The sequence below is a fragment of the Canis aureus genome, chromosome 8, assembly GCF_053574225.1.
Source record: "Canis aureus isolate CA01 chromosome 8, VMU_Caureus_v.1.0, whole genome shotgun sequence".
Taxonomy (NCBI): Eukaryota; Metazoa; Chordata; class Mammalia; order Carnivora; family Canidae; genus Canis; species Canis aureus.
Window position 1 is genome coordinate 49,975,104 of NC_135618.1, and position 26,672 is coordinate 50,001,775.

The 26,672-nt window shown below is 54.4% G+C and overlaps 1 protein-coding gene across 3 annotated transcripts in view; it reads right to left on the reverse strand.

Moving 5' to 3' along the window:
• ABCC6 (ATP binding cassette subfamily C member 6) overlaps positions 1-26,672 on the reverse strand; it is a 48,932-nt gene that overhangs the window by 3,023 nt on the left and 19,237 nt on the right. For 2 of the 3 annotated variants that reach the window (XM_077906742.1, XM_077906743.1), the window contains exons 10-29: positions 25,618-25,779; positions 23,602-23,694; positions 22,419-22,622; positions 21,102-21,248; positions 20,146-20,233; positions 19,675-19,750; positions 17,842-17,968; positions 17,458-17,634; positions 15,175-15,342; positions 14,549-14,723; positions 13,139-13,214; positions 11,627-11,747; positions 9,593-9,800; positions 8,373-8,683; positions 6,221-6,420; positions 4,151-4,277; positions 3,030-3,131; positions 2,266-2,412; positions 371-529; positions 125-291 (exon numbers count right to left, since the gene is read on the reverse strand). In XM_077906742.1, coding sequence (XP_077762868.1) covers positions 125-291; positions 371-529; positions 2,266-2,412; positions 3,030-3,131; positions 4,151-4,277; positions 6,221-6,420; positions 8,373-8,683; positions 9,593-9,800; positions 11,627-11,747; positions 13,139-13,214; positions 14,549-14,723; positions 15,175-15,342; positions 17,458-17,634; positions 17,842-17,968; positions 19,675-19,750; positions 20,146-20,233; positions 21,102-21,248; positions 22,419-22,622; positions 23,602-23,694; positions 25,618-25,779 — 3,035 coding nt within the window. The remainder of the gene's footprint in view (positions 1-124; positions 292-370; positions 530-2,265; positions 2,413-3,029; positions 3,132-4,150; positions 4,278-6,220; positions 6,421-8,372; positions 8,684-9,592; positions 9,801-11,626; positions 11,748-13,138; positions 13,215-14,548; positions 14,724-15,174; positions 15,343-17,457; positions 17,635-17,841; positions 17,969-19,674; positions 19,751-20,145; positions 20,234-21,101; positions 21,249-22,418; positions 22,623-23,601; positions 23,695-25,617; positions 25,780-26,672) is intronic. The other variant, XM_077906744.1, reaches the window with a different exon arrangement.

Below are 26,672 nucleotides of genomic sequence, written 5' to 3' on the forward strand. Positions count from 1 at the left end.
GCAGTGTTCATGGAATGGGGCTGGTAGTCCTATGGTGGGGGGCATTCCAGTGTCTACTATCCTGGGGATGGCGCTGGGGAGCCCTGGCTTCTCCCAGGTCCTGGTCGTGGTGGGGCAAGCCTACCTCAGGTCGGAACCTTGGTCGGTGCACTCATACTGCAGCTGCCCGGGCAGGCTGGCCACCAAGGGTCTGAGCTGCACCATCTCCAAGGCTTCCCAGATGGCTTCATCCGTGTGCTCGTCCAGCATGTCGAGGTTCATCCGCAGAGAGCCGGGGAACAGCGTGGGGTCCTGGTCGGAAGGGGCAGCAGGTCAGAGCCGGGCCCAGCCGGGCCTCTCACCTCGGCCCACCCTATTCCCCAGACCTCACCTGGGGGATGATGGTGATTCTGGAGCGCAGCGTGTGCAGCCCCACGTGTGCGATGGGGACCCCGTCGATCCAAATCCCCCCCTCGGCCGCCTCCAGAAGCCGCAGGAGGCTCCCGGCCAGGGAGGACTTCCCGGCCCCCGTCCTGCCAACGATGCCCACCTATGGGGGGGGGGTGGGGCAAGGCTCATTCTGAGCAGGCCTGGCCAGAGGAAAGCAGGCCACAGGCTGGAGGGGCCCTGGGCATCTGGGCAAGGAGATGCCCGCATCCAAGATCCATCCATCTACCCATCATCCTTTGAGCACCCACTGTCCTGTCATCTGTCTACCTTCCCATATATTCATCCCTTCTTTCTGCACATCACTGTCTTCCTCCCACCTCTCCCACCTTGCTCCCCATTCCCCCAGCCTTGAAGCTATACCCTGCCCTTCCATTACTCCTTCCTTCTCTCCCCGTCTCAACCGATTCATGTCCCATCCTTCCATCCATCCTCCTATCCTTCCAGTCATTTCCTGTCCTTTCTTCCCCTCCATCCATCCATCTCCCTTCCCAGCCCATCCATATCTCATCCTTCCATCCATCTGCTCATTGCTGTATCCGCTCCCCCCCACAACCCTCCTCAGTGTTTACTGTTGCATTCTCAATGTCTGACACTCCGCAGAGGTTCAACACAATTTGTTCAAGAAGTCAATGAAACGTGCCACCCATTGTGTGACAGGCATTTCCTAGCCTCCAGGAATATAGATATTAAGGGGTCCTGGCTCCACAGGGCTCCCTGGCTGGTCTTGGAAATAGTGCAACTGAGCAACCCTAATCGGAATATGGCGAGATGAATAAATCCCCTCTATAATCAGACTCTGGACCTGAAGCTGCCTGGCAGAGGCAGTAACGGGGTAATCAGAGAAGGCTTCGGGGTGGAGGGGATTCTTGAGTGGAATCTTGCAGGGTGAGGAGGAGTTTAGGAAGGGCGAAGAGTCCAGGTAAACCACACCAAGTGCCAGGGCGTAAAGTCCCCAAGGGCAGCACCACGTGCCCACCTGGCTCAGTGAGGCAGCTGTTGCACAGGGTTGGCTAAGAAGCCCGGGCAGGGAAATGCATGGAGAGTTGGGCGCGGCCTTGAATGCCAAGCTCAGGAGTCTGGCCTTTACTCTGAGGGAAGCTGGCAGCAGGTGGAAGGTCTCAAGCAGGGGAACGACACGGCCAAATCAAGATCATAGGAAAACAGACTGGAGGTGGTGAACGGGGAGGCTGGGGGCTCAGCGGGGGGCCTGGGGCAGTCCAGGAGGAGGCAGGGAGGATGTGCACCTGGGTGGGGAGTCAAACGGACTAAGCCTCTGTAAAATGGGGTAAAACTGGTACTTCTTCATAGGATTGTTGTCAGGGTAAGGCTGCAAAGGATAATAATAGAAGCACTAGCAAACATCTTGCAGCGCTTGCCACGTGCCAGGCACCGTGCCAGGCAGTGTGTGGGTATAAGTCGGGTGAACTTCACAACTGCTCTGTGGGGCTGACATTATGGTTCCCATCTTACAGATGGAAAAACTGAGATCAAGGCATGAAGCGACTTGCCCAAGGTTAGCCGTGGCAAAGCCGGGAACTGAGGCCACACAAACCGGAGAAGGTACGTGGAGCCCTGGGCGCTCGGCCCCGGCACGAGCAGGTGTTCGGCTACGGTCAGAGGTGAAAAGAAAGAAGGGGGTCGGGGAGCTGCCTCCTCATCTGGGAGCACCGGGGGGGGTGGTGCGTTTCACCAAGATGACGGCAGGTGTGGGGAAGACTGCAGGTTCAGGCAGGGTGGGGTGGGTGTGCGGATGAGGGGGTGCAGGAGGCAGCGGGTGCTCAGGGCCTGGGCTCCGCCCGGGGCCGGGGCTCCGTGGGGAGGGGTGCGGCTGCCCACCTTCTCTCCAGCGTGGATCTTGAAGGACACGCCCCGGACTGCCAGCGGGAGCTCGGGGTGGTGTCTCAGTCCGAAGTCCCGGAACTCCACCTGTCCCCCGTGAGGCCAGGGGGACCGGGCTGCGCAGGCGGGCAGCCTCCAAGGCGCCTGGGGCAGGAGGGGACATGGGGTCAGAGGAGCCTCTCTCCCTTCTGGAAAATGGGCTTGTTTACGGCTGTGGCAGGGCTGGAGGGGGCATGGAACACAGCAGAGCTACAAACAACATCCAGGATTCTAGAAGTATTGACTACTCCGCATTCCTCTTCTTAGCCACTATCGAGGCTCACAGAATATCCCGTCTTCCTCTAGAAGGGGGAGACAGGCCCCTCTTGTCTCCGTGAAGAGGGCAGGGTTGCACAGGGGGTGTCATGAGCTGCCACTGGCTGTTCCTGTGACCTGGCACGGGCCCTCCACCAGTGCACGTGTGTGGAGTGTCTCCAGGGTGCCCCCCGGGACACCAGCGCAGTCAGCCTTGCCTTGTCGCCCTTCTGTCACTGTCACCTCGCTGTGATGCGTCCGTAATGTCACTGTTGTGCTGCTGTTACCCATGGTCCCCAGTCACTCAGAAGAATGACCTGCTTTGCCCAAGTGAAGAAGCAAAGGAACCAGGATCTGTCCTGGCTTCTTAACCATTACCGCCACGCTGGCTGTGACACCAGCCCACGGGGACAGGGGCTCTAGCGCCCGCGTCCACACCTGCATCCCTGCGCGTCCCCACCCATCACCTCCTTGGGTGTCTGGACATAGTCCTTCATCCGCTCCACCGACACGACGCTGCTCGCCAGGTCTGTCCAGCTGCGAACAGCCCACTGCAGCGTCTGGGTCACCTGGTGGGAGAAGACACCTCGGGCTGGCTTCCGCAAGGTCCCCCTGCAGGCCCGCGGCAGCCCCGAGGCGGGGGGCGGGAGGCAGGACCTGGGCAGACAGGGGGATGGGATGTGGCTGCCGCTGCCAGGACCCCTCCTCTCTCCCTTCCGTAGAACTGGACTATGCGGAGCAGAAGAAGCTTGTCTGACCCGTCTTGATGCAGGTGGGGAGACAGGACCAGAGAGGGCACGTGGCCCTCCCACGGACACACCGCAGGACCCAGGCCCGCTGACTTCCATCCTGAGAGGTTTCTATGCCTTGATTTCTCATCATTTTGCCTCATTGTAAAATGAGGATAATAACAGTATCCCTGATGGGTTGTGCGCACGGTTAAATGAGTTAATATTTGTCAAGCTGTTAGAACAATGCTTCATTCATAAAGAATGCTATATATATACACACATATATATGTATATATATATGTTTTTCCTTCATAGATAGGATCTGATAGTATATTTTTAGTTATTAATATTATAAATAATATATTAATATTATAAAATATGGCATACATAAATATTAATATAAATATAATAGTATAATATAGTTATATAATATTAATTAGTTAATATCAACTATATATTAATATGTTAAGTTATAATATTAATAGTTAATAAAAATTATAATATTAATAGTTATAATTAATAGTTAAGGGTTAATTAACTATTAGTAGTTATAATTGATTAATTTAATATTAATTGAATATAATTAATTAATAGTCAATAAAACTTAGCAATGCCCTGGAAATGTACTCTATATGCCTTCTCTCAACTAGTCTTTACAATGTGTGAAGAGATTACTGACCCATTTTTCAGGTGAGCACACTGAGGTTCTGGGAGGGAAGACTCTAGCCCAAGGTCCAGGAAGGTCACCCCAGCTAAGCTTCTGTAGAGCTATGTTTTCCTCACTGGTCAGTTGTCTGGCCCTGGGTCCTTGAAGGCCCCGCTGGCAGGGGTGTGTCAGTCCCGGGTGTTGGGAGTACCTGCAGGGCAGCAGAGACCGAGAAGCCCACGAGGCCGGCGCTAAGGTGGGCCTTGCTCAGCACAGCACACATGGCGGCCGCCAGCACCAGCATGTTCCCCAGCAGCTCCAGGTTGGCAGCCAGCCACCTGCGAGGGGAGGCAGGTGAGAGCAGGGTCAGCGGGGGCCCTCCCTGCACAAGGACTGGCCATCGTGCCACCACGAGTCCCCCAGGGGCCTCAGCAATGGTCCCCTCCACACCCCAGGCCCCACTCAAGCTCAGTGGGTGGGGGAAGTTGATGCTTTCCTGTCTCACCTGTGCCCAGTTCAGAGCCTGGCACACAGTAGGTGTTCAAGTAAAGTTTTGCCCTGGTTCCACTTTTCTGTCGCTGGGATATGCCTGGCCATATCCCTTGTGTTCCCTCTGCCTGAACCCAGCTTCCATCTCATCTTTATGTGCAAGTCAGCTCAAATGCCGCCTCTTGCAAAAGCCATCCTGGACTGCTCCTCCCTTTCTCTCAAACAGGTCACTGATGATTTCATAACAGTTACCACTCTTTATAACAAAACTATTTAATCAGTCCTTGACTGTGAACTCCGAGAGGGCAGTGGCTTTGTCTTGTTCACAACTCTGTCCTCAGGACCTAGCATAGGACCCAGCACATAGTAGGTGCTCACTGAATAATACATTAAGTGGATGAATAAATATGCACCCCCTTCTCCTGGATTCCTACTCTACCATACATTCATTCAACACACATGTATTGAGCATCTACTGTGTGCCGTGCACGCTGGAGATGCTGGGGACACAGAATGACCCGGTATTAAAATCCCTGACTTCAGAGAGCTCTGGGCTTTCCTACAATATACTATCTAGTTCCCCAAAGAATCCCACAAAGTGGAATATTGCTGTCCTGTTTGACAGGTGAGGACACTAAGGCTCAGAAGTAGGTAGTTGCCTAAGTCCACACACATAGGTCTTTGAAGCCACGGTGCTCTGACCAGGAAACACAAACCTTCCCCAGCAGGTCATGGGTTTTCAGCAAAGTGGCCAACAAATGAATAAAGAAGCCGCTTCCTAGACGGCTGACCTTGAGACAGTCCCTTTGTTTCCTCAAATCCCAGTGGAACCATCTGTGGAATGAGATGACACCTGGCTCCTTACACTTGAGAGGATTAAATGAGATATGCCACATGTGGCACAGAAATCCCTGGGCCCTCCACATAGTAGGTGCATTCTAGATGTCCGTGAGGTCTTTCCTCCCTCGGTTTACCCCAGGAAGAGGTGGAATAGGTCATCCAGAAGGCATACGGGATTGAGACACTGCCCACAGCCCCAGGGCCTGAGAGTCACAGCTGGCCAGGGACCCAGGGCATAAAGGAGAAAGGAATTCACATTTATTGAGTTCTTACTGTGTGCTTGCCCTCTCCACACTGTGGCACCAGGGTGCCTGGATGTGAAGCCTGACTCCACCACGTGTTTGCTGTGCGGCCCTGGGCAAGTCCCTTAATCTCTATGCCTGAGGTCTACCCTCTCCAGAACAGCCTCTGCCTCGTGGGTTATTCATAGGACTAAGTGAATACATCCATGTAGAGCGCTCAGAACCGGGCTGGACATGCGGTAAGCATGTTACAAGCACCAGCTGAGCGCACGTATTGGATCCTGAGAGCCACCCCGTGAATGCCGTCCCCCTTTGACAAAGGAGGCTCAGAGAGGTACGTAACCTGCCTGGGATGGCCCAGCTAGGAAGTTGCAGAGCTGGGATTTGAGCCCATGTCTGTCTGTGCTCAGACACTTTGTTACTGAAAGGAGGCTGGGGATGCTTATGTAGCTGCTCTATCACCAAGGCAACAGCGGCTTCTTCCCTTCGGCTGCCCCCTGTACCTGCTGCCCCTCTGCGGCTGTGGACTCCTCAGGCCATGCTCCCAAATGCACCCACATGGTACGTAGCCTTGGTTTTATCCCTGACTATGTGACCTTGGGCAGGCCACATGATCTCTCTGGCTGCACAGTAGGACACTGGGTCTCACTCTCTGGGGACACAGATGTGTTTGTAGTACAGGGCCTTCTCTGCCCCAAGGCTCTTCGTACCTGTCAGCCACCAGCCGTGGGAAATTGACTCTCTGGCTTTCATCCACGTGTGTGTCATTCTGAGCCACAAAACGGCACTGGGCCTGGAAGGCTCTGACCACTGCGCTGCCCTGGAACGTCTCGGCCACGTGGGAGCACACGAACGAGTGCCTGGCTGACTCCAGGCGTCGGAGCTGGCATATGCTGGCCACATATAGGCTCTGAAGCGAGAACAGGTGAGGACGGGAGAAGTCACAGATTGAGACAGGTAGTTTGAGGAGCACAGAGGAGCCTCAAGTACAGAGTTTCAGCTTGCTGTATGACCTTGGGCTAGTCGCTTTCCCTCTCTGGGCTCCCATCTCCTTACAGAATCAGAGTTACGTGGTTCTTTTTAAGATCACCTAGGAAGCTCAAAAACCATCCAGTGCCCCATTCCAGAACTATTAAATCTGGTGGGGTTCCCTTGGCCTTGGTATTAAAAAAAAAACTTCTGGGTAATTCTAATGTACAGCCAGGATTGAGAAATCACTCCATCCATGCAACTAGGCTGTCTCATTCCCAGGTCTTAGGCCAACTGCTTCACTCAGGGCCAGTCAGTAGGGGAACAAGACCATAAAGGACAAAGAAGACAGTTGGCCAAGCAGAATTCATTCACATAAGTCAAGCTTCCATGGCAGGCTCTGGGAACATAACAATCCACAAATAATATGAGGTGTTATTTGGTTTGGGGTTGCAGTGTGTGCGCAGCCAGAGAGGGTGTGCATTTGCTGAACACCCAGGCTGTGTGCTAGGCTCTTTACAAACAGTATTTATTAACATGAGCTGGGCGTTAGTGGGCTTCACGGTTTACAGATGAGAACACCTGAGGCCCAGAGAGATAAAGTGGCTGGTTCAGGTCTCTATGGCAAGTAAGTGGCAGGGCCTGGATTCAAACCCACCTTTGCCCTACCCTAAAGCTGTCCCTCCCCAAGTCAAGAAGACACAGAGAAGATAGTGGTGGTTGTGGTTTTTGTCTGGCTACCATGGTTCTTTCTACTCTATTTCTGATTTCCTGGGGTGGGGCTTGGGGAGTGGAGTTCAACCATGGGACCAGATGGTGGAGGTGGTGGCATGACACAGCCTAGCTGGTTGGGGTAGCCATCCCTTTGGTCGCTCTGATTAGCCCAGGGATAAACACATGCCCCGAAGTAGGCAACTCTAATCTTTCCTGGGTCTGACATACGAATGCCGAGCTGGAGAACAGGTTACTTTGTGCTGGTGTTGCTGAGGGGGATGTTGGGAGCACAGGGTTGCCAGGAGCACGGAAAGAGAGTGTGTGCAAAATCAGGCCAAGCAGACTAAAGCCAGCGGTTCTTAAACATTAGCGTGCACCAGGGTTACCTGAGGGGTTTGTTAAAACCCAGATTTCTGGGCTCCATTTCCACAATAGCTGAGTCTGTAAGTCTTGGATGGGGCCCGAGAACATGCCTTTCTAACTAGCTCCCAGCTGGTACTGATGCTGCTGTTCTGAGACCACACTTTGAGCCCCATTGAGCAAAGACATGGAGAGACTATACAGCATCCTGGTGACAACTGGCCCACCCTGCACTTTAGGGGGTGTCAGTCATTAAATTCTATCCTTTTGTTTAAAGCTAATGAAACGGGATGCCTGGGTGGCTCAGCGGATGAGGGTCGGCCTTTGGCTTAGGGCGTGATCCCAGTCCCAGGATCGAGTCCCGCACTGGGCCCCCCGCAGGGAGCCTGCTTCTCCCTCTGCCTGTGTCTCTGCCTCTCTGTGTCTCTCATGAATAAATAAATAAAATCTTGAAAAAAATAAAAATAAAGCTAAAGAAACAATTTCTCTGGCAACTGGAAGAGTCAAACTTAATGCTGCAGTCTCTGAGACCTTGCAGTGGCTTCGTGGTGTCCAGATAACTGGAAAAGATGAAGCTGATTTCAGCAGCAGCCACAGGACAAAATCTTAGCTATTAAGAACTTTGATGTGGACCATTGGGAGACAGACGAGTATAGGGTGTTGGAAATAAATTGTGGTGTCTCTGCCTCTGGGATTCTTCTAGGGACGGCCCCTGGATGCCCATTGTGCAGAACCTCCTACACAGAATGCTGCCCCGAGACAGGGGACTGGATGAGGTGACCTGAGCTGAGCCCCGGAACCTCCTCAATCTCTCCCTACCTGAAACCCAGCATAGAAGACCAGCAGCGGCAGGATGGCCACCATAGCCAGAGGGGTGGCCACTGTCACCACCAGGCTGACCTCCAGGAGTCCAAAGACATAAATCAGCAAGGACCGGAGTTTGTCTGGGATGTCCACATCAACTATGTCTGTCTCTTTGGAGAAGCGATTCAGTAGGTTCCCGATGGGGGTCCGCTCAAAGAAGCCGATGGGAGACCGCATCACATCCCACAGAAGTCTCTGGAAAAGCAGGCTGGATGCCCGGATCCCCCCTAGGAGCACCATGGCCATGGAGGCAAACAGCCCAACGGCTGGGGAGAGAGAGGTATCAGAGCATGAGAGCTGAGACCACCTCCCAACCCCCCATGGTAGACAACTTATGATTTGACCCTCCTGATAATCCCTCAATGGAACCCCCCCCTCTAGCAGGTTGAATATTATGCCTCCCACCCTCCAAATATATGTCCACCAGGAACCTCAGGATGTGAACTTATTTGGAAATGGGATCTTTGGAGAGGTTTTCAGTGAAAGAGCTTGAGATGATACCACCTTGGATATAGGGTGGCTTCTAAATCCAATGACTAGTGTCCTTACGAGAAGACATCCAGAGACACAGAGGAGGTGATGTGAAGACAGGCAAAGACACAACAAGCCAAGGATTGCTGGCCCCCAGCAGAAGCTAGGAGAGAGGCATGGGAGCGTTGCTCCCCCAGAGCCTCTGAGAAGAACCAGTCCTGCTGAGAGCTTGGTTTGGGGGCTTCTGGCTTCAGGGCTGTGGGAGTTAAGTTTCTGTTGTTCTGAGCTCCCAGGTGTGTGGCTATTTGTGTCAGTCCTAGGGAACTCACATGCCTGCTTCCTCCCCGTCTGATCTACGGACTGGGATGCCGCCAGCTTGCTCCCTGTCTCTGGGGCTGGGCAGATTGGACCCCTGGCCAATCCAAACACTGCAGTTGGCCTGTCCTCACCCCAGTCCTCAGCTGTCCCCAACATCTGGGGGCCAGGATTCTGCATTTGCTGATGAGTCTGGCAGAGACTCTGGGGGCCCCAGGAGGGGAGGGATGGGCCATGTCCCCCCCACCCCCAAGCTTTATCTGAAGGATGCATTTGGGCCCAGGAGGTTGGCACAGACGGTCATGAAGGGCAGGGTAAGCCAGGGACGGGCAGGCCAGGGAGCCCTGAGCACTCGGAGGGAGGCTGGGAGGATGGAGGGTGAGGGGTACCTTGAAGGCAGCCCAGGATCCCGAAGATCGAGCCCCGCAAAGCTGCCTGCGTCTGCCGCCCGTCCACGGTGGGATCGTCCGCCCACAGGCTCAGCCAGTAACCGTGACAAAAGGAGGCCACTTGCTGGCAGAGGAAGAGGAAGAGAGCGTAGACACAGAGGGGAACACCCACAGCCTGGAAGTAGCTCAGGTACATGGTGGCCTTCACCTGTAGTGCAGGTGGGGGTGGTGGGGGCAGAGGGAGGTGAGGCGGGGAAAGACCAGGTGAGGCTCTCAAAACACATCGGCGGGGCACATGGAACACGATGCAGACCTTACGGGTCCCTCCTCTGGGCCTCCCACCTGGAGTACGTCTCTCCCTCAGCCCCACCGGCCTCCAGGCCCTCTTCCTCTGCAGAACCCTCAGAGGGCCTGTCAGCCGAGAAGGTGACAGGCTGTGGCACTTTCTGGCTTGGGAGTAATTTACTGAACACATCCTGCGGGACCGGCACGTGTCTCTGCCCCCATCAGAATTCCCACCTGACAGATAAGGAAACTGAGGCATGAAGAGGTTAAGATGCTTGCTTTAGGTCCAGCTCCCATGAATCTGAAGTTCTTCATGTGGCCACAGCCAGAGCAAACTTCTGGAAACATCATCCTGACCCCATCTTGCTGTTGCTGACCTGCTCATGGCTTTCTCTTGCTCTCAGAAGAAATACCAAACCTCTAGTCTATGTCTCTGACCTTACCTCCTACTCACTGTCTGCTGGTCTTCTGGGATCCCCTTTTTCCTCTGGCACCCTAAGCTCTTTCTCACCTCAGAGCCCTTGCACCTGTTGTTCCCTCTGCCTGTAATGCTCTCCCCCTGCTCTATCTGAGGCTGGTCTCTTGCTTTAGGGCTCAGCTAAGTGTCACTCCTCAGAGCATCTCAACCCAAGTAGGCTCCTGACCCTCCGTTGGCTGGTCCCCATCTCATTGCCCTTCTTTATTTTTTATAGCATTTATCATTTATCACTTTGCTTCGTAGTCTCATTGTTTGCTGCTTGTCTCCCTTCACTAGTGTGCAATCTCCACCACAGCATAGACATTTCCTGGCCGTGGGAGTTCTGTAAATGTTTTCTGGGTGGATAAGTGAGTGGATGGTCGGGTGGGATAATGGGTGATTGGGCGAGTGGGTGAATAAATGGGTAGATGGGTGAATGGGAGAATAAATGAGTAAGTCTGTAGTTGAGTGGGTGCATAGGTGAGTTGATGGAAGGATGGGCAAGTGGATGAATGGGTAGACAGATGGAAGATGAGTATATGGATAGGAGGGTGGATGGATGGATAAGTGGGTACAAGGTGGATAGATGGGTAGGTGGGTGGATAAGTGGGTGCATGGGTAGATGGGTGGGTGGATGGATGGATGGATGGATGGAGAGTAGGTAGATGGCTAGATAGATGGAAGATGGGTACTGCATGGATAAGTGGGTGGATGGGTAGATGATAGTAAGTGGATGGCTGGATGAGTGAATGGGTGGGGGGTTGAGTGAGATGAATAGATGAGCAGGTAGATGGGTAGGTAGATGGATGGGTGAGAAGGAGGGAGGGGGTGAGTGGTGAATGGGAGGAAAGGTAGAGCAACAGGAATGAGTGAGTAGGTAGGTGGGTGGATGGGTGGACAAAGCAGCACAGAAGAAAAGAAATAGTACAAGCTGCAATAGTACAAGCAGCACAGAAGAAAAGAAATAGTACAAGCAGATTCTGGCTCTCCTGGATTTGAGTCCCCGGGTGGTCCCGTGCTAGCTATGAGAACACAGACAAACATTTCCAGACCTCAGTTTCTTCATCCCTAAAATGGAGCTATCGCCATCTAATTTTAGGGGGGTTGTGAGCATTAAGAAATATGAAGCACCTCGAGTCTTGCTTGGCATGCAGCAGGTGTTCAATAAAAGTGAGTCCCTCCGCTCCTCCGCTCCCGTACCTGATGGGAGGCCTCGAGCCCTGGGGGGCCAGTGGGGGGGGTGGTGGGAGCTGTAGCCTTGGATGCAAAGGGGAGGGAGCAGCCGGTGTTACCCTGCCATTCTGCGTGCCGTCCTCTCCTGCTGGCCGTCCTGCCCACTCGGGACCAGCTAGGGGCGCCCCTGTCTGGGCCTCTGAAGTGGTCCCGTCCTTCTCAGGGACTAACTTCACGGACCTGCCATTGAGAGGAAATGAGGACACATCAGGGTCCCTGTCCACGGGCTGTGTGCGCCCAGCCCTCCCGGCCACTGGTCGCCAACGAACCCTGAGGTACGCTCTCCACTCACTCATTCATTCACTCATTCGTTCAACTAGCAGTGCTCCGTCCTCCCTGAGTGCCGTCCCCTACCCCAGAGGCGAGCAAGCCTGTTCTCCAGATGCCGTGTCACTGAATGAGCTTCATGTGTCCAACTTCGGAACTTGGTTTTTCAGAGTTTTTGTTTTGCCTTAAGCTTTGCTACAATCATTCTGCCTGTGCTGTTTACACTCCGATTTGTCATTCCAGGTGGCCAGAGTGTCACTGTCGCACAATTCAATGTTGAGGACTTCTTGTGTGTTCCTTTCATCTATGGATGGGTGGGCTGCCTCAATCTTAAATGCCAATTGCCACCTGCTGACCGTGAAGCCACAGGAGGCTGACTTAGCTGTCTGCCTCAGTTTCTTCAGCTGTAAAATGCGGTTAGTCTCTACAATCAATCATCTATCTATCCACCATTTATTGATCTCTTGTCTAGCTATATATTCACCTATGTACATGTCTATCTGTCTTTCTCTCTCATCTTACTTAGGATTACCATGCACTGTGAAGACAAGTGGGATTGCCCAGTATGTGACCAGGAGCGCTCTGGGAGGCTAGCTGGCATGGGGAGGCATTGTGCCAGCCTGTACTTGCTCCCAGGGACCAAGGACCCTCAAGATCCCCCAACAGTCCCCCAACTATAGTCACTTAAGCTCACACTTCCTGGTGCCCAGTGGTCTGTTGTTCTGTTTTACAAAATCACTTTCCATAAAAAAGAGAGAGCACCATGTTGGCTGGGCTCCTCGGCTGCAGACAGCCCACAATGAGTCCGGCTATGGCCTATCCAGAGGGGGCCAGAGAAAGGGGGACAGCAGGCCTTCTGGTGACCCCACCCACCTATGTGTTCTGGCCTGTGCCAAGTGATCCCATGAGTGTAGACTCAAGCCCTTTGTGTGGCAAGCCTGTCAAAGCATGATGAGCGACAGGACCAGGCATGTCATTAACAATGGTGAGGATCTTGCTTTGCAATCAGCCCTGCCCCTCCCCGGCCATGAGACAACCTGACAAACTGTAAGGCATTCATCATACTTGAGGACACACTGGTCATTCTATGAACTGGCCACTTGAGGACTTAATCATTGTAGCCAATTGATTATCCAATAGTTTTTGGTGAATTATCCCACAGCTGAGCCCCATGGCAGGTACTCTGGGGGGGTCCAGAATCATCTTGGCTCCCCTTACCCGCCTGAGAGGCAGTTGGTGACACAGCCACCCTGCCTCAGCCTCTGCCCATGCTCCCCCAGCACTCAGCATCACAGTGGACTCACCTCTCGGGTCCACCTACAGGCTGCTCGCTTCCAGCAGGGCCTCTGGGGTCCTCTGCATTGGTCATGAGTTCTGTTTCTGCAAGGTCAACAGAGTCCTGTCACGTGATGGGGGTCAGCACTCAGGGTCCAGATGCTAGCTTTGCCACCCAAAGTTGACCGTATGGCCTTAACTTGTCTGAGCATCTGTTTCCTTCCATCTGGCTCTTGCAACTTCTCTCAATCCTCACTGGGATCTTCTGGGAACATTATTCCTTCAATCACTCATTCATTCATTCATTCATTCACTCAGCAGATATCATGGCACACCTGCTATGAACTTGGGGCTAGAAAAACAGTAGCAAACACTGTACACAGCAAACTGCCCCAGGTTCCCCCCAGCAGCCCTGCCCAAGCAATTCCTTGTTCCTGGAATGTTCTTTTCTAGGTGACTCCCACCCAACCTCAGAGTCACCTCCCCCAGGGGGGAACCTCCCTCTGACTGTCACCCAGACCAGGCGGGTTCCATCTCCAAGCTCCAGGATGGTGACATGGTGAGTCAACACTTGGGATTTTTACCAGGGTGGGCCAATGCTCAACAGATGTTTCCTGGCAAGGCAGACCCTGGGGATGGGGGCACCTGGCTGCGCATCCTTGCTTTGTCATGGTGTCATGGGGAACGTGGGGGTGAAGGACAGCATCCTGCCTACTCATGAAAAAGCACATACTCTGGAGTCAGGCTGCTTGGGTTCAAATCCCAGTACCACCATTTAGAGGCCATGTAAGCTTGGGCTAGTTCCTTCACTTCTGGCCCTTGGTTTTCCCATCTGTAAAATGGAGGTAAAGATGGCCCCGACCTCACAGGGTCATTGGGATGATTAAATGAGCTAATGCATGGGAGGTGCCATCCACTGTGGGGGAGCTCACATCGGTGGCTTCACTTCCAATGCATGGTCATCTTTCCAGCACTCGCTGTGTTTTCTGGTTATTAGAAGCCCCACCTAGCGTGTCGTGGGCCTTCTGGCCTCTAGCCACCAAGTGACCATCTCGCTCAGCCTCTGTAGCAGTTAAGTACATAGACTTCAGATATGAACATACCCAAGTTCTAATCCTGTGACCTTGGAAAATCGAATTGTCTTTGCCCAGTTTGCTCATCAGTAACATGGCAGCAATGACTGCATGTGCCTCGTGGGCATGTTGTGAAGATCTAATGAAATAATCACTGCACTTAGCACAGTCCCTGGTTCAGAGAAGGTGACACTGGCTCTAACTGAGGGGATAGGTGGCCTCTTCAGAGAGCTGTCTGCTTCCAGGCCTGGGCCACCATGAAGGCTGTGGCCAGAGCATTCCAGCCACGCCAGTGGGATCCTTGGAGCCTTCTTCCCAAGGGTGGCAGGAGCCAGGCCCAGAGAACCGGCCAAGCCTAGCTAGTACCTCCATCTCCTCTGTCTCCTGGCTGTCTGGCTGCATCCAGAAGACCCACCAGGGCCCCCTTCCTGTGCAGAAGCTCCTGGTAGCGACCCATCTCTGCAATGGCTCCATCTTCCAGCACCACGATCCAATCAGCTTGGGGCAGAACATGGAGCGCATGGGTCACGAGAATCCGTGTCTGGGCAGGGAAGGGCTGAGTCACACTCACGTGTATGACCAGTCCTCCAGAGCCAGGGGTTGGGGGGGGGGAGTGTCAGGCAGTGTCCTGGGGCTCAGGGTGGAGAGAGCCCCCTTTCTTGTACTCTCACCCTCTTTCTCCACATCCCAGTAGAGAAATAGAGGGTCTCCTTCAAACTGTGTCTTGGAATAAGAAGACACACAGGCTCCACCTGAACCTGGACCTGGTCAGTGACCTGAGGCAGAGGAGCCTCATCCCAGACCCAAAAGCAAGAACAACTGCTGTTGTAAGCCACTGTGATTGGGGGTTGCTTGTCACTCAGCATCAGCAGAGCAAAAGCTGACTATTACAGAGGAAGGAGAGCCTCGAGGAGAGCAGTGGTGAGACAGGCTGGGGTCAGGTCCTCCCCTGCCTCTGCCCTGCAGCCTTTGACACATTTTCCCGAACTTACCGTTCCGTGGAGCAGCCCGCCGGGCCCGATGACCTGGTTAAAGACGCGCTGGCCAACGTGGGCATCCAGGGCCACCAGGGGGTCATCCAGCAGGTACACAGCGGCCTTGCTGTACACGGCCCGGGCCAGGCTCAGCCGCTGCTTCTGGCCCCCAGACAGATTCATGCCCTGTGGCCACAGGAGGGGCAGGGGCCTGGGTGTAACACCTGCTCATCAGAGTGAGGGCCAATTCACTCTGCATGTCCCCCCAGGGCCACGTCCCAGCTTCCAACACTTGCTGTCAAGCCAGCGTCCCCCTCAGCCTCTGCCTAGCCTCGCTTCCCCCTTTCCAGCCAGGCTTCCTGGAGGGGGTGGCTGCACGCTCCACACCTACCTCTTCTCCTCCCAGCCACTACTCCCTTGAGTCTGGCTCGTGTTCTCATTTCTCTACCGTATGATACCTCATTCCTCAGGGACACCAGTCATCTCTCTGTTGTACAATCCAGTGCTAGCCTGTCAGTCCTTATTTTCATTCATTCATTAATTCATTCCACTCACATTTTCCCCATGGCTATGATACACTCTGTTTTCTAGGCTCCGGGGATACAGCAATGAACAAGAGCCAGTCCCTGCTCTCATGGAAGGCACTCTTACATTCTAACAAGGGTGAGGTGAGAGACACATAATCAATAGATAAACAAGTAAAAATACATCACCTATGGGAAGGTGTTACGTGCTCTGAAGAATAATAAAGCAGCATTAGTGTGTTTGCTGAACCAGCATGAACAGGGCTGCTGTGTGGAGAAAGGTGGTCAGGTAAGGCCTCTCCACTAAGGGGACATTTGAGTTGAGACCTAACAGACGTGAGGGATGAGGCATGTGGACCTGTGGGAAAGAGCTTTACAAGCAGAAAGAATAGCAGGTGCAAAGGCCCTGAGGTAGGAATGTGCTCTGGGTGTTTAATGAACATCATGGAGATCCACGTGGCTGGAGTGAAACAGGGAAGGGGGGATCACGGAGAGGAGATGGGGTCAGGGAGGTAAGTGGGGCTAGACCTTGAGAAGCCTTGTTGCTGACTATCAGGACTTTGGCTTTGACTCTGAGGGCGATGGGAAGACCTTGGAAGATTCCAAGCAGAGGAAGGATGTGCTCTGTCCTACATTTGAACAGAATCCCTTTAACTGCTGCACTGGCATTGGCCTATCCAGTGTGAGGACAGAGAGAAGCAGGGCAGCCACATGGGAGGGGGAACTGAGGGGGAAGATACCAGAACACTCCTGGAAGGTGGACCCAACAGGATTTGCTGATGGATCAGATGTATGCGTGTATGGAAAAGAGGAAAATCAAGGATGACACCAAGGTTTGGGATCTGAGCTCTGGAGGGATGGAGCTCTGGGCAGTGGGGAGGGTGAGTTTCGGGGGCACACGGGTTCCCTTGAGGATGTGACAGTGGGACACAGGTAGAGGGCAGCAGCCACTCCTTCCTCCTGAAACACCCTCCCCTGGCTTCCAGGTGCCCATCCTCCTCGCTGGACACTCCTCAGCCACCCATTGGGGCTCGGCCCACACAGGGGCTTCTCTAGACCCTCTCCTGGGCCCTGTCTTCTCACCAGGAAGCCCACTCATTTATTAGCAGCTCCTACCTTTGCACTCTCAACTGCCACCTAGGGGGTGGGGGGCAAACTTGTTCTGCAAGGGGCCGATGGTAACTAGTTTAACTCCGGTCTCTAAGACCACTGCTCGCCTCTGCCCCCGTCATGCAAAAGCAGCCTTGGACTGTCCGGTAGATGAATGGGCATGGCTGTGTCCCCGAAGACCCCATTTACAAAACTCTCGGTGGATTGGATCTGACCCGTGGGTCACAGTTTGCTGAGCCCTGCCCAGTCCACAGCTCCAGGTGCGTCTGTCCAGTCTATGGGACATCTCTGCCCCAGACCCTTGGGTGAGGCCCAGAGAGGGGAAGCTCTTTGACCAGAGTCACCCAGAAAGGCAGGGCAGGACGGGAGCCTAGGTCTCCTGACTCCCAGCAGCCGAGGGCCCCTCACCCCCCCCCCCCCCCCCCCCCCCCCCCCCCCCCCCCGTCCCTGCCACGCCCCTGCTTTTGTCTCTATTTGCAACCATTTGCCCATTAAGCACTATTTATTGTGCTCTTCCTCTGGGTTTGGCCCTGAGCCAGGCCCTGTGTCTGCCCCATTTCTCTGCTCCCCTGTCTTGTCCCTCCCACCACGTGGCCCGCAGGCCAGGGAGGCCAACGGCCCCCAGCTCCAATGACTGCCTGTGGCAAGAAGGCCCCGAGACCCTCACCTGCTCCCCAATTTTGGTGTGGACCCCTGCAGGGAAGCCGCTCACGTCTGGCCACAGGGCACAGGCCTCCAGAACTGTCTCCAGCCACAGCGGGTCCAGCTTTTGCCTGAAGCACACGTTCTCTACCACGGACGTGTTCTGGACCCAGGCCTCCTGGGGCACGTAAGCCACGGAACCCTAAAATGCAACTCACTTTAGCCATTAAAAGGCTGATAGGGATGGAGGTAGGAGCGGTTTTGGAGAGGTAGGAGGAGCAGGGAGGAGCAGGGAAGAAGGAGGCAGGTGAAGCTCTGGAGGAGGGGGCAGGAATGGGGGGAATGGGAAGGAGCCGGAGGGCTTTTAGGATGGGGAACATTCTAGCACACAGGCAGGGGGCAGCCTCACCTTGATGCTCACAGATCCCTCCACCTTTGACAGCTCCCCAAGGAGGGCAGAGAGCAGGGAGGACTTCCCTGACCCCACGGCACCTACGACAGCCAGCAGCCGGCCCTGGGGCACAGTGAGGTTTATCCTGGCAACACAGGAGGGACATGTCCCTGGGTTGGGCCCAGCCTGAGTCTGTGCAGGGCTGCACCCTGGACAGAGCCGGCCTTTCCCGACGGTGACGCGACCCGAGGTCCCCCTGAGTAAGTGTGGAACAGTGTGGCCCCTCGCAATCCTCGTCTGGCTACTGGAGCAGCCCTCCTGCCCCATACGTGTGCATGTGCATCTCCACCCATGCGCACTCCCACAGCACACACGTATAATGCACATGTTCATTACACCACATACACACATGCACACAGCCTCCCACAAGGGCACACGCACATGCACACCACATACATGTGCAAACGCGAGCACACACGCCGACATGCATGCACACGAATAATGGATGCATGTGCACATTTACACAAACACTGCACCTGCTCTAACATACACATACCTGTAGGTGCACATATGCACATATGAACGCCTGCATACACGTATGTACACACACACAGTTTAGTGTAGCAGGAGGGTACACCAGCCTCGCCTCTTGTCTAGGGTATTGCCATAGGCTGCCCACCGCTTGCACTCTGCCCCTGCCCACGTGCTGTAGCCCACCCTCCACGCCGTGGCTGGAGGGACCTGTTAAACCCACCTGGGATCGTGACACACTCTTGCTCAAACCCTCCAGTACTTCTCATTTCACTCTGGATCAAAGTTAAAGTCCCAACAATTCATGAAGGACCCCCAACCTCCTACTTCTCTGTCCCTTGGCTGCTCTGCCTCGGCCACACGGACCTCCAGTTCCTCAAAGACAGGACGCCAGTGGTCCTCAAGTAGGAGGGATTGTGCCCTCTGGCTCCCAAGGGTCATTTGTCACACCCGCTGGGGGTTGCTGCTAGAAGCTAGAGGGTAGCTACTGGTGGTCCTGCTGAACATCCTACGATGCACAGCACAGCACCTACAACAGAGAAGTCTCCAGCTCTAAGTGTCAGTGCTGCTGAGGTTGAGGAACCTTGGTGAGACACACTCCTGCCTCAGGACCTTTGTACTTGCTGCTTCCACCACCTAGAAAGCTCCTCTCCCAGACACTTGCAAGGCTCCTTCCTTCCCTTTACTGTGACCTTACTACACATGCCTCTCCCCCAGCATCACCCCCTCCCCCTGATTTCTCACTGATGGGCCCCCATCCAGATGTCAGCCCCAAGAGAGCAAGTCCCTTGTTTCTTTTCTTCACTCTGCCCCCCAGGCGTCCAGCAGGGACTGGCATATAGCAAGCATTTAATAAAGACTGCAGAGTGGCTGAATGATAATGGACATGAATACTGCCCGGCGTATCTCTCTCCCTTCTTACGGGAGTGTTGGGGTTGGCTAGAGGTTTTCTGTCACAAAGACTCAGTCAACATTGGGGCCTGGAGGTGACAGTGACCTGGAACACAGGAAGGAGAGAAGCAGACGCGGCTGATGAGGCCAGGCCTCTCTTGGTGTCACCTCGGCCAGCCTGGGGAGCAGGGGGGTGTCTCCTGCCTGGCCTGGGGGGGCTCGGATTCCCTGTTCCTCCATCTCCGGGAGCCTCGCTTCCCCAGAACTCTGCCGAGGCCACCTCTACCGATGTCCCTGACAGCCCCAGTGCAGACGGACCCGCCTCCGGTGCCAGGCTGGAGACCTGTGCTGTCATGTGGGAAGCTGCTGGAGCCTCTGCATCTTCCTCCTGCCCGTGGCAAGGGAGTCACCGGGGAAGCCCTTCTGTACCTGCGCAGGCAGGGCGTGCCTTCCCGGGACCAGGCGAAGGTGCCGTCGTGCACGCGGATGCAGGTCTCCCCAGCAGCTGCGGGGCAGAAGCGGGTCACCCAGACAAGCCCTGCCTGCTGAGTCTCATCATGCAACTGTGCCCCTCACCTCTCCGATTTTATTTTCTATCTCAAGGAACACCTTGCCAGGTTTATCTCCCTGACTTGGCGCACGAGGGCAAGGACCCTGTCGGTTAGAGGGCTCGCGGCTATACACCCAGGGTGGCACGCAGGAGGTGCCCGTGGATGAGTGGGGAAGTAGCCTCCGCGTCTGTCCCCATGTTACACGGCGGCCGGCCCAATCCGCAGGTGCCATCCTGTCACCAGCAGCCCCCCAGCTGGGGACCCTGGCATTTGGTCGCTGGGCTCCAGGAGCGTAGCGGGTCCCATCACCCCTTCCATAGCCCCACCCCCCGGCCAACTCTGCACTCACAACATCTGGAAGGACTTAAGTCCACAGCCCTGAGGTCCAGTTCTTCCAGGCAGAGGAAGGCGGCCAGACGGTCAAAGGACACTCGGGCCTGGGGGAACCAAAGCTCTGGGTCACTGGTGCCCAAAGAGCCAAAAAGAGGACTCGGGCTTCAGGTGTCTGGTGCCTCAGGATGTAGAAAGCCTTCTGGTGTCCCAAGCCCGAGGCACCGGCAAGGCCTTAGCACACAGCTTTCCAGGTCATGGGAAACTGTGCATGGAGGTGGTGATGATGATGGTGACAGTGACCTCCTGGCTACTCTCCCCTAACTAGCATAATAGGGACAATCGGGCTGCCATCCTGCATGCAGGTGAGACCCAGGAGGAGGATGGTGGCTTTTCCAAGGAGGTCAGCAGGCCATTATCAGAAATGGATCCAGACTTGGTCCACCTAGGGCGGCCGTGTGGGTAGGGACGCCTCAGCCTGGCATCATCTTGCCATCACCTCCATCACGGCACAGTGGGCATGGACATGGCAAGGGAAGAGAATCGAAATAAAGACGCTTTGTACGAGAAGGGAGACAGAACACGAGGGACTCCTAACTCTGGGAGGCGAACTGGGGGTGGTGGAAGAGGAGGTGGGCGGGGGGTGGGGGTGACTGGGTGACGGGCGCTGAGGTGGGCACTTGACGGGATGAGCACTGGGTGTTGTTCCATATGTTGGTAAATTGAACACCAATAAAAAATAAATTTATAAAAAAATAAAGCCTATTATATCTTAATTCAAAAAAGAAAAAGAGAGAAGTGGGTGGGAATGCTGGCACATCCTGTATCCTCTGCCTCTCCGTTTCCCTGCCTCTTCCTCCCTCCCCCCATCCATCCTCCTCCTCTGAGGGCAGTGTGGGGGTGCATGGAGGCGGGGCCCTGCTGCTACACCCCTGCCGGTCAGCTCCCAGCTGGCTTCCCCGCACCCTGCCTCACCTGGACCACAGAGTTGATGGAGAAGGGCATGAAAACCTGAGCCTTGTTGAGGATGCTGAGGACCGTGAGGGTCACAAAGGCTTTCTCAGCGTCCATGGCGTTCTCCTCGGCCACCAGCGTATGGACAGCAAACACAACCAGTGCGACCTGGGGGACAGGCGGAGTGAGGGGGACAATGAGCTGGGGGCATGGCCCGGGAAGCTGAGCGAGCGAGACATGTCCGGAGGCCTGTGTGGCCAAACCCGCTCCATCCTCCCCTCGCCCGAAATTCTGCTAGCACCCCATGCCTCATTCCAAGTTCACGCAGCTGTGTAGGTGTCACCAAAAATATGAGTGTATTGGTGAAGGGACTTGTGTGTGCAGCCCCCGTTCGAGGACCAGAAATTCTTGGTTGCAGACATCTAGGGATACCGTGCATTTGATCTTGGTAGCATTTGGGAGGTTCTAGACATGGGGGGCACTTGTGTTTCTAGAACACTTTGGAGATGACCCGAGGTTGCAGCTATCGTCTGAACCCAAGGGCAGGGCGGTGGGCGTTGGTGGCATCTGTGGCTCTGGAGTCCCTAGGGGGTAGTTCAATTCTAGGTGTTGGAGATGTTTCGGTTCTAGGTGTCACTTGGTGTGATGACCTGATGGTCGCTTGGTGTGATGGTGACTCAGTGATCCTGTCTGGGGAGCTCTCATGGTTCTGAGTGGTGGTCCTGGTGGTTTTGAGTGTTGCTACTGTTGGTGACACCCCCCAGGATCAGGGTGGGGGGAGGTTCTAATCCTTCTGGGAATAGGTGTTGAGGCCCACCTGCCACCAGCCTTGAATATCTTATGAAGAGTTTGCATTGTTTATTTATTTGTGGGCACTGAGTCATTGCAGGTTTGTTGGTAGCAGCGTGACTGCAGTCAGAGCCATGCTTTAGGAAGGCCGATGCGGCAGCAATGGAGGACAGGACAGGCATTGTGCCCAGTGCAGGGCCACTGCAGCCATGTGACAGCCAGTGCCAGTGTGGACGTGGGGCTCTACCTCCGCAGCTTCCCGCACCTGTTGCCTCATCCCCAGGCTAGAAACTGCAACAGCTACAGGCCAAAGCCAGGCCTTATTGGCCACTGCCGCCTTCAGGGGAATGGTCTAAGTGCTTAGCTAACTCAGCACAAAGCAAGGATCCCTGTCAGAGGGAAGGATCCAGAAAGGTACACTTGGATGGATGGGGTGGTCTGCAAAGCAGGGCTCCAGGAGCTGGGGGGCAGGGGGCTCCACCTACCTCATCCCACGCTAGAGCTCCCTCCCTTAGTCTATGCTCTGCAGAGGGACCAGAGGGACCTCACCAGAAACGTGGACACTTGGAAGGACACCAGGGACACAGAGAAGAGGAGGCTGGAGGTCCTCATGGCGCCCAGCTCCTGGCCCCGGATATGCAGGACTCTTTCCAGAAAGGCTTCCTCCCAGCCGTGGGACTTGACCATCTTCATATTCCTGATGATGCAGCTGGTGAGCCGCACCCGGGAATCCTTCTGCCTCATGTGCTCTTCCTAGGACCAGAGGGGAGAAGAGGGCAGAGGGCAGGGAAACATCAGAAATTCTCCTTCCCCAAACCATCACACTCCACCTTCAGCTACTGCTGTTGATTCAACCTCCACGCCAGGCCCCAGGAGGTCTGCCTCTCAGCAGGGCTGGCCACACAGTCCTGGCCCAGATCACTGTCATCTTGCACCTGGGCCATTGTAGGTGCCTCCTCCCTCCTGTCCCCGGGCTTCTGCCCTCTTTGTGCGTGAGAGGTGATGTGCCATCACAGAGGGAAGCTCCCAAAGACCAGGGAAGCGGGAAAGAGAGCCAGGAGCCAGCGTGGGCATGGTGCCATCCGGAAGGCTTCCTGGAGGTGGGAGTGACACATGAGCTATGGTGAGGAGGTGCTGGGTGCACAGAGAGTGGGTGGATGAGGTGGACAGGGGAAGGTGAAGGGGACAGCATGACCCAGAGGATGGGCAGTGTGGTCAGAGAGAGTGTGGGGGAACCCGGGGTGGGGGGCTGGGCTGGACCACATTGGGACACGGAGGTCAGGCAGAGGAGTTGGGGCTGTCTCACCAAGGGGGGCGATGGCACAGGGACAGGAGGAGGGTATGAAAGGGTATGTGAGACCGATCTTCCTTCCTCCCGGGGTTCTGAGCTGAGAGGGATGTGTGGAAAGGTCCGGGTCGGGGCGAGGGCAGAGGCGGGGACCCAGGGAGCGTGAGACAGGGGCACCATTCTGGATGCATCTGCTGACGGACGTCATGTGAGAAAAAGAGACCATCAAAGCTGACCCACGGTTGGCTTGGAGCTTGAGTGCTTGGAGCGAGGGGAGCAGCCGTCCACAGAGATGCAGGGGGCAGGGGTGACAGGAAAGGCTCCCACCACCCGGTCCCCCCTCGGCTCCTCACCCCCCTACACCTGCCCCAGTGCCAGTCCTGTGGCCTGCAGGCTCCCCTTCCCACTTCCTGCCCAGTGTGTCCCGTCCCCCAAATATCACACCTGATGCTGTTTCCTCTTCTTGGTGATGAAGAAATTCAGAGGGAGGAGGCTCATGAAGACGGCGATGGCAGTGAGAGCAGACGGTCCTAGAAGCTGGAGACAGAGAGGGTGGATGTCCCCAGATGCCTCCAGGAGCCCAGCTGGACGACCCCAAGGGATTTGGTCAGACTAGCGTCCTAAGGTAACGGACTCCAAGGGAGCTGATGAGAGCGGCCGATGGGCGCCTGGTGAGGATGGAGTCCTTCCTGGTCACGGACGGGAACAAGCACCCCACACAGTGGTGGTGGGGTTGTGTTCAAGTACGTCACGAGGGTGCACGCCTGGCCAGAATGCTGAAGTCGGATCTCTGGGGTCAGGGTCTGAGTTCAAATCCTGACCCTGGCACTTACTGGCACTTACCTTCCCTAAGCTGTAGTGTCCCCATCTGTGAAAGGGACGTCGAGCATCACCCATCACATATAGTAAGTGCCCGTGTCATACAATTATTATCTTAGTCTTCATTTCACCCTTGACAAGGTTGCCTGATTTAGGGTGGGGGGGGAAGCATTCGTAGTTAAATTTGAATTTCAGACAAAACAGCAAATGTCTTCTTAGTATAAGTATATCCCATGCAATATTTGGGATATACTTATACTAAGAAATCAATCAATTTCTCTGAAATATGTATTTAACGGGACGTCCTGTATTTTGTCTGGCAGCCCTACCCCACACCTGCTTTGTGACTTTGGGACAGGAATGTTCCCTCTTGGCTTTGGTTTCTCTGTGTGGAAAATGTGGAGGTGTAAGGTAAATGATTTCGAAGGGGTTGTTTGAAATTTCTTCCGAGGTCCTCTGCACCCAGTTTCTAGACAAACCCCACCTCCACTCCTACGGCCACCGTGGCCCTCAGTTTCCCTTCTCAGCCTTTAAGAATACTATTTTGTAATCTGGACCACAGAGCCAGCCAGTTTGTTTCATTTATGCAGCCATCATGCCTCCCAGTGGCCACATGGAGAAGTGCCCAGAAGGCAAACAGCCCAACAGCCGGGGTTGGGAGAATCATTAAAAAAAAAAAAAAAAAAAATATGGTGAAGAGAGGGCACCTGGGTGGCTCAGTGGCTGAGAGTCTGCTTTTGGCTCAGGTGGTGACCCCGGAGTCCTGGGACTGAGTCCCACACTGGGCTCCCCATAGGGAGCATGCTTATCCCTTTGCCTGTGCCTCTGCCTCTCTCTCTGTGTTTCTCATGAATAAATAAATAAAATCTTTAAAAAAAGAAAAAGGTGAAGAGAAGGTGAAGCTTTAACTGGCAAAAATAATATCACTTGGAAAAAATTGCTACAAAATCTAATTGTGGCAAACTCAATGTCCATTCCTCCCAACCCCCGTCAACAAGATTTCAGGCTGACTTTCTGATGTTAGGGACCTTCTGGCAAAAGGCCAGGAAAGTGATGGCTGTGTCTTCTGCAGATTTTCTTGGGTCAGAGGCCTGCCCACTCATTTGCTCTGCATTTTTCCGAGTGTCCTTCCTCGCCCTCTCTCTTTCTAATAGTAACATCTAACATTTATTCATTTACTCTTAAAGATTTATTTATTTATTTGAGAGAGAGAAAGAGAGCACGCACACATGAGAGAAGGGGAGGGCCAGAGGAAGAGGATCTTCATGCAGGCTCCCTGCTCAGCGCAGAGCCCGTTGCAGGGTTTGATCTCACGACCCATGAGGTGATGATGACCTGAGCCAAAACCAAGAGTAGGACACTCAACCGACTGAGCCACCCAGACGGCCCTAACATTTAACATTTATGTACTGCACGTCAGGCACTGTTTGAAGTGCTAGGCCCTGGATACGAGCTAGCAAGTCAGAAAGGGTCCTGGCCCCCTTGCCCCACGGGGTCAGGGCAGTAGGAGGAGATGTACAGTAACCATGACATACCCTGACCAAATACCCCTGGATGGTACTGGGGAGTATTCCACACTCATAATCAATATGACTGTGATCATTGATACCCCTGTCCAGACGTCCCTGAACGACAGCATACCTGCCAGAGATAGACAAAGCAGATAATCATCCAGATGACTGGCAGCCACAGCCCGTTAAGGTAGATGATACACTCAGTCAGCCGCTGCACATCCACGGAAACCAGGTTGACCACGTCACCCACTGCGCTGGCCTTTCTGGAAGCGCTGGACAGGACCAGGACCTGGGCAGGGTGGGAAGATGAAGACCTAAGTCAGAGGGCAGGACAGGACGAGTGTGGTGGAGGGAGGTGGGGAGGCCCTCAGAGGCGGGGAGGCCCAGGGCATGGATGGAGAAGAGCACAGCCACCTGGCGGGCCTGGATCTAAGCTGGTCTGCCCTTGGTCTGTTCACTCATCTGTAAAGTGGGCCAGTAAATCCCCAGAGCCGCCCTCCTAGGGCCGTTGTGAGAATTCAGAGAGACAAAAAAATGGAAATGCTCTGAAATCCCTAAAGCACCGGAGTGATAAGTTAATAGCATAACACGTCGAACCCTTGGGTTTATGACGGTCATGGTGGTCCTTTGCTGAGCGCTAACTATGTCCCAGGCCCTGCGCTAAGTGAACAGCGTCATCACTTTCTGTGACGGAGCACATCCCACAACCAGATGGAGCAGGTACTGCCGCATTTCATTCAATCTGGAGTAAAACACTCTATTTTTGTATTGCTAAGGAAACATAAAATCAATGCAATTAAGTTAAAACACAGGAGACACCTCTTGATATCAGAAGGGCTTAAAAAGGGGCGCCTGGATGGCTCAGTGGTTGAGCATCTGCCTTTGGCTCAGGGTGTGGCCCCGGGATCCTGGGATCAAGTCCTGCATTGGGGTCCCCACAGGGAGCCTGCTTCTCCCTCTGCCTGTGTCTCTGCCTCTTTCTATGTGTCTCTCATGAATAAATAGATAAAATCTTGAAACAAAAAGGAAAAAAAGCATTAAAAAGGTGAGACAGGAATCAATGAAATGCAAAATTCCTAACCTCGTTTTACAGCCAAGGCTAGGCCAGGCTTGGAATCTGAGATAGGAAGAAGACCAGACACAAGAGCCAGACAGGGTGTTAGACCAACCTTTGAAGGCATT